The 7403-nt window shown below is 47.2% G+C and overlaps 1 protein-coding gene across 1 annotated transcript; it reads right to left on the reverse strand.

Annotated features, from left to right (window-relative positions):
• Positions 1 to 4735: 4735 nt before the first annotated feature.
• Positions 4736 to 6519, reverse strand: LOC118513992. Its single transcript, XM_036060420.1, has 2 exons — positions 5470 to 6519; positions 4736 to 5398 (listed from the first exon to the last, which is right to left on the reverse strand). Exons 1-2 carry the CDS (start codon positions 5745 to 5747, stop codon positions 4861 to 4863), a joined length of 816 nt encoding a protein of 271 aa, XP_035916313.1. The 5' UTR covers positions 5748 to 6519; the 3' UTR covers positions 4736 to 4860.
• Between the last annotated feature and the right edge of the window lie 884 nt (positions 6520 to 7403).

The following is a 7403-nucleotide window of genomic DNA, read 5'->3' on the forward strand; positions in this document are numbered from 1 at the left end:
CACACGTTGATCGATGATGGAGGAAGTGGCTCGAAAGCAAAACAACCAACCGTTTCCTCTTCAGGTGGCGTGGGTTACTCGCGAACGACCGTCGAAAAATGTGGGACAGCGGCACAAAATGTGGGACACCGTGTGGGCAACCCACACGAACTCCCCGGGATGCATACAATCCCCCGGGAAATATCTCCCGTGACCGATGATGTTGATGATGTGTTTTTTTTTTTTTTGTTGGCTTTGCTTTTCCGCTTTCGGTTCGTTCGTTCCAGGTGGGAAACTGAACGAGCTTTCTCCTTTCTTTGTGCAGCCATGGCGAGCGAGCCGATCGGGTGAGTGAGTCGACACAAAATTGAACCGAAAAATGATCTGCAACGAATCCCACAAAACGGAACTCGAATGTACCCGAGTAAATAGATGGTAAAGCATAGAAAGAGAGAGAGGAAAACACGTTAATCGTTTAAATACAAACACACGCATGAGGAAGATAAAGAAACTCTAAGGGAAGAACAAGGCGCAAGCAAAACTAGAACAAACAGCGAACGGATTGTAACGAGCTGTGAACCGAAAAGAGAAAACAAACAAATCTAAAACGAAAGCAGACTCCAGCGAACAACCACAGATGATAACAGAAGCGAAAGAAGAAAGCAGTAAAAATTATCTACCGGAGCAGATCGGGTAATTAAAGTGTAACGTAAAAATCGAATCAACACTTACGGTTGCGCAATTCGCAACGGTTCCCTGTGGCACGTAATGATATAATTGATTGTTTGGCTGTGTTGGTCGGTCGGTCGGTCGAGGCTGGCGTATAATTTATGGCAACAGAGCTCGGGCATAATTGGACGCAAGATATGTTTATAGGCTTCGGGTTGCTAGGCAACGCATGCAGTTACGGAAGGCAATTAATTATGATTAAAAATTAGTAGAACTGGGTTACGATTTGTTCTAGATTATCCAAAAAAAGACTCAAAAAGCAGAGAACGATTTATTCTTATGTTCATTCCATGTTCTATTTTCTATTCTTTCCCAGCTCTGTTTTCTCCTCCTGTTCGCTTCTCTGTTTGGTAAACCACGCTTCGATTCAATCCTGTCCTCTCGTTGGCCATGACTTTGACCGCGGCGTCGGTGTGTAACTTTACAAATAGTTCGAGCGAAACACCGACGACGGAGACGGCTTGCATCGTGATCGGTGCGGTCCCTCACGCGTCTGACATAACGCCGGTGCCGAGCGCCGGACCATGAGCGCTTTCACTTCCCATGCGAGCCCCATGGGACCAGGGGAGGCTTTTGCTGGCTTCAATATCAATGCCTTGGACATTGGCCGTCATCAGGGCCACTCACTCATTCAACTGCCGGGTGATGGGTCTGGAAAGGGTGGAAGCATCGCGTAGGTTGGCGCTGAATTGCGGTCAGTTGTGGGTGAGAGTTTAAGCTGACATGGTGAAAGGGTTGTTCGGTTGAAGGGTTGTATAATGATTCGTTACATTTTCTATTTGTACTTAGTTTTCATTCTACCAAACTAACTAACAGCTTTCTATCTCTACCTCTGGATGGCTTTGTGACTTTGTGTCGAGACATGCCGCGAACTCAACTCCACTAATCCCCACCGCGTGTTGTACGTTCTTCTGGCAACACCGAAGTTGCGAATACCATTTTCCCCTTGCCGGAGAACTCTCCTCACTACGAATGTCCCGGGAATTGGGTCAAGTGTGTGCCGGTTTGAATAATTCAATGCTTCGCTACTTTCAATGCCGGTCTCGCTTCCTATCTCTTAGCGCCGCTTGAGCCGTTTAATGATGTCGGACGGGGAGCGGGGATATCGGAAAAAAGAGGTGAAATGCCAATCGAGGAAATTACTTTCATCTGCTGTTACGAGACTGTGGCGGGCAGTATGATTTTCTGTTGGCTCGGGACGGGTGTTGTATGGAAGAAATTCCTACAGATGTTTTTATTTAGAGATATTGTTAACAAGTATCAAGTATGATCATGATAAACATGAACTCGTGTAGATACTTAAGAACTTAACCAAGGATCATAAACGAGGCAAGCAGCAAACACTAGGAGAACTAGATCTAGAATGCTAAACCTAGACGCTCCTGAAGATCAGAACCCAGGGTTTTAAACGGCTTAAGTGGCAAATGCTAAGAGACCTATATCCACAACAGTCGACAGTGGCATTAATGAGTGTAGGAAAAAATCAAACTGTCCTTTTCGCTCGTAATTGATAAACCCTGTAAATAACAGTGACATTACATTATCACAAACACGCCTCACTTTTTATCGATGCGCAATCCATTCTCGTTCTGGCTTTGTTCCCAATGCCCCCGGTGTGTTCTACTTATCCCACTCGCCCCCGTTTATCTGATAACGAATCCTTGAAGGAAGTGCAACATCACGACAAAGGCCCAGACATGACTAGCGCTGCACCGAACGGCATCCACACCCGATTGTCGAAAGCAGCGAGAGAACAAGTCAAACCGCACCGTTGTGTGCAGCTGACCTCATTTCCTCTGCAAAAACAACGCAAATATGCATGCCAAATCGTGTCACCGTGTTTGATGCCGCTGTTCTGCTGCCTGACACATTTGATCAAGGTTTCGCGAGGGTCCGCAAGTTACGAAGATAATCCTGCGAAGAGCCAGATAACAGTATTATGTTATAAATCAGTAATTGCTGAGTACATGCAAGGGTGTTGTGGGCCTTATATTCTTGGTTCAGCCCCAAAGGACTGACATAAGGAAATTCGCAACGACAAGTGAAACCGTCCTTGGTGTAATCGATACCTCGCCAGCAAACAACGAGCTCGATGAAGATGATGTAAATATGGCTAAGGTCCCGGTAGCCAACAATGGCAAGATGCTTCCGAAGACCGGAGTCCCGTAATGGTAGTGACCCCAATATTTTTTTTTCCATGTGTAAGGGATTGAAACACCTCAACACACAATGAAACAAACCCCCGTGTGTCTGTTCTTCAGTTTTGGGGCAGAAATTGAAGGCCCTCCTCCTCTGACTTCTCCCATTCAAACGGTTGTCACCCCACTCCAAAGTGCAACGGATGCATGTGGCCCGGCAACTGACGTGATGAGATAAGCGATCAAGTAAACATCGAACTTTCATTGCGTTTGTGTCCGTGTTGGTGGCTGTTGGTAGGTGTGAGAGGGAGAATAAAAGAAAAGCAAGCAAAAAAAGCGATGCATCACCCCCAAAATACTCACAAAGGAACTGGCAATGGGTGCATTGGTACATGCAACAGGAACGAGCACGGTTGTGGAGCATTTTTTTTTTGGCTCTTGTTTTGCAACTGCTGCACCGTAAAAGTAGGTCTGCAAAAGTAAACACCGAAAAAAAAGCGGTGGAATTTTCCATGACGGGAAGTATCGCTGGTTTTTGTAATTTTTGTTCTACTCTACACACTAGCGCACAGATATAATACTTAGCGTTGTTGTTTCTTTCTCTCTCTCGCCCTGATCGAACGAAAGATAGCAAATTTTGAAGCTGCACATTTAAACCTTTGAACGAGAAGATTGATCCACTTGGGGGGGGGGGGGGGGGGTGTAAATCACACCTCACACACACAGACACACATTTTCCACCCCTAAAAGAGGTATAACAGTAACAGCAAATAACGCGCTTCGTGGTTGTCTTATTGCACCAGATAGGCGAATGCAATTTTTTCGCGTCCCGATGACGCCGGTCACCGATGATGACAGGTGATGTCAGGTTCGATGAACTTCCACCACGAGAGCGAGATAGCGCGAGCTGCAGCTGTGTGTGGGGCTCGAAAACAATCGCTCGCGGTGCACCACAGGGCCATCAGGGTAGGTCAACGGGAAAATCCCGAATTTCGCAATTTTTTTGGACCATTTTTTGAGGGTGAAGGTGTGGATGATAATGGCAAAGGGACACATGGAAGCGGAGAGGATTTACGACAATGACCGATAAATAAAATGTGCACTCGGTACACATTCTTGCCCGATCGAGGGAGCCATCGAAACTGGATAGATTTTTGACAAGCGATTCGTTGATTTGATGCATTTTGGGGGTTTTTCACAACTATATTGACCTTGGTTGGGTGTGCGTGGCGTCCATCTTGAAACACCCTCTGTCACTGCGTTTGTTCCCGTTCGGACTAAAGCAAACAAAGCAAGTACCCACAGTACTCAGTTACTCGCCGTATCCTTTCCCGTCTGGAACACGAACACAACACAAAAAGGGCAACCCGGGAGCAGACGCAGAATTAGGTCACCGTCTGTTACGGCCATGCCGGTCATCGGTCTCTTGCGGTGGCCCGTCCGCGACACCATTTATTCAATCGCCGTGCCGTTGTGGTTCGCTTTCGACGCCTGGCGTAATCATACCGAGTGAGTGAACATTTGGTGTCCGGTTTGTGTGTTTCCTTCTCTCGCAGTACGTGAGGATGGCTGAGAGAGAGAGAGAAGATTTCTCACCCACCCCTTGTTTTTGCGGCGTAACCTAATAATATTGCTCCCGTTCCCAACGAATGGTTCCGAATTGTGGTTGGAATTACCTTTGATTGCATGCAACTGAATCAAAACTATTTCTTTCACCCTAACTCAATTTACTCGATAATACTCCGCTAGACGATCGTCTAGTAGCCGTAGCTCACTCGCCAGCCGTTTTGTTAGTTGGGCGTTACTATAAGCGTTACGCGCACTGTCAATCCGTTTGACAGATAGATGACAGCTGGAGGGGATATTAATACCGATAGTAAACATGCATGTAAAATCACAACAATTTGTTCTTTCCTTTTAATGCTTCTCTGGAGAAAGTCAAGGATGTAGCTAGGAGGAACAGGGTGACTTCCTGCTTACATATAAAAAAAACCCCTATCACACCGTCCGCTTATCAGTACATGCTGCCCCTATCGTCAAAGTAGCCCTGGTTCTGCTTCCCGCCCGTACCATCATCCCCTGCGAACCCTCGCCCATTACCACCACCCTTCGACTTCATGGCCGCGTGAGGGTTTTGGAACCGATTGCCACGACCTTCGCTAGGTCCGTTCCGGCCCATTTCCCGCTCGTACTGATGTCCGTTCGTCTGTGGCCGTTTCGAACGACCCGCCGGACCGTCTGCACCGTTCGCCAAGTAACGCGGGTCCTTGCCGTCACCGTGACCGCTGGGTCCACTGTTAAAATCTGACAGATCCTCCTCGTCCAGCTCATCCATGTCGAAGATGTTGGCCACCTCCAGCTCCAGGGCCGAGTCTTCTACGCTCGCCTGACTACGGGGTGGTTTGTGGGATGGAGTGGGCTTCATCGGTTTTTCTCCACCCCGCTTCCCACCCATATACCCCATCCCGACCTCCACATCGTTCCGGTAGGGTCCGGACGCGTGATGTCGATTTCCGTTAATGTTTCGCCCGTTGTGCATGTAATCGTTGCGGCTGGAATTGAAGTTTGCGAGAACTTATTTGAAGCAACGCTTATCTTGGGGCAAAGGACATCTCTTCCTTACGCTTTCGTTTGATCGGCTTTGGGTCCCATTCCTTGGCCAAACACATCCATCGGGTAGCCTTGATGTTGGGCTGATGTGGCGTAATCCATCCGCCTTCGATCGCGTCTATCGCCGTCATTCATCCCGTTCGGATGCGTTCCGTCGGTCATCTTGTAGTCTTCCAGCAGTGTTCGAGTTTTCTTCACATACACAGCGAGCATTACTGTCAGCACCAGCAGTAACGCGGTCATCCCTCCAAACACGGCAATCATCACATATATCTGATTCTGTAGCTCCATTGTCCACTGCTGATGCTGGGGACTTTACCTTCTTCAACGATTTCTTAGCCACTTTGTCACTACCAGCACATCCTTCAACGTTTGAACTTCGTGTCTGGGTTCTGCCCACTAGCAATTCACCTGTTTTTCGACCATTTTACCTTCAATTCCGCAGCAAAAATACGATACTGCGTCGAAACCGGCGATACTACGGAACGGAAATCAAATTCTGCCGAAAATGCGCGATTTCACCATGTCTCGTCCGCGCACAGGGCGACCACTTTCTTATCAAAGTTACTGTCAAAACGTTGGGCCAAATTTTTGTTTCTCGCTTTTCACCGAAAGATAGTCATCGGACCGACCATTTTATTACAATGTACACCTCTAATGGAGATCAAACGATACGGGCTCTCATGGCATAACTATTTCAAGGTGATAAGAGCTCGCTGGAGAATGTGGATTTCTTTCCCCAGGAATTCTTGCGCGAGAGTCTTATTACAGTAATGTGTATTTGGTGTGATCGATATTAAATTCTTCTCATCAGACATATTCCATGCGTCAGCTTGCAGTTCCATTGACCTTTCCAAGCACGCAGACAACGGCGGAACAAAGCTTTCATGCTGCGCAGGTCAGTAATGGATCCCATCACATGTCCCCCAAGCGTCGTTACGCAGCAGACTCAGGGAAGGCGAGTAGAAAAAAAGCAATTTGAACTCCCGTCTATCTTGTTGCTGTTATTTTTACCAATCTTCCCTCGTTTTTGTTTATTTTCTACCGTTTCTATCAATCTAGGTCGGAGCAGCAGCAGCAGCAGCAGCAGTTCTTTGTTCTAACGCACCAGACAGACTCGCGCGGAGGTTACGATTTATTTATCACCTTTTTTTTGTGTGTGCTACCGCCGATGTTGCTGTTAGCCAACGTTCAAGTTACATGCAGCCCCGGCCCAGGTTTCAGTCGCGACCTACCTCACACACGCGGGCCCAAACCCGCCTGGCGGAGATGGTGTCCAATTGCGTCAAATGGTGTTGTTGTGCACGTTGCGAAATGACCCATTTTTTCCCCCAGCGCGGAAGAACGGATATGCCGCCTGGGAGAAAGAGAGAGAGGGAGCGAGTGCGAGGGGGGGGGCGAGGAGTGGGAAATTAAATTGGGAGGAACACACAAACATTCATCCCATACGGTGGGGCGCAGTGCAAATAATTCGTCGGCAGGAGATAAGCGATCCGACGGTGCATTTCCGTCCGTGTGGGGCGAGGGCTTTGAAAGACAAAGAAAGTTATTCACAATCGGTAACGGCCCGGTTGGATGGAGGTGAGGGAGCGCTTCTGATATTTGTCAAACGTTTCATCGTGACAAAGTTGATAAATGGGTTGTAAAATGAATTGCGTATTATGTAAATGGGTGTGCGCTGAGGTATTCAATGCCATTAATCAAGACACATAGCTTAAAAGTATGAATTTAGAATTTAATGCTTTCATTGCCCTATTTTTGTATAGTTGAAATCTTTTACATAACCCTTTCCATCAAATAAGAACCAATAAAACCAAATAACTTAACTTTTCTACTCAAACACTCTGTGCGAACATGTGCACGAGCATGCTTTTCAGTTGGCGGGAAATTTCGAACGAAACCGTTACATATAACCCGTAACAGTTACAATTCAAAAAATTACCCTTC

Source organism: Anopheles stephensi, chromosome 3 (genome assembly GCF_013141755.1).
Source record: "Anopheles stephensi strain Indian chromosome 3, UCI_ANSTEP_V1.0, whole genome shotgun sequence".
NCBI classification, from domain to species: Eukaryota; Metazoa; Arthropoda; class Insecta; order Diptera; family Culicidae; genus Anopheles; species Anopheles stephensi.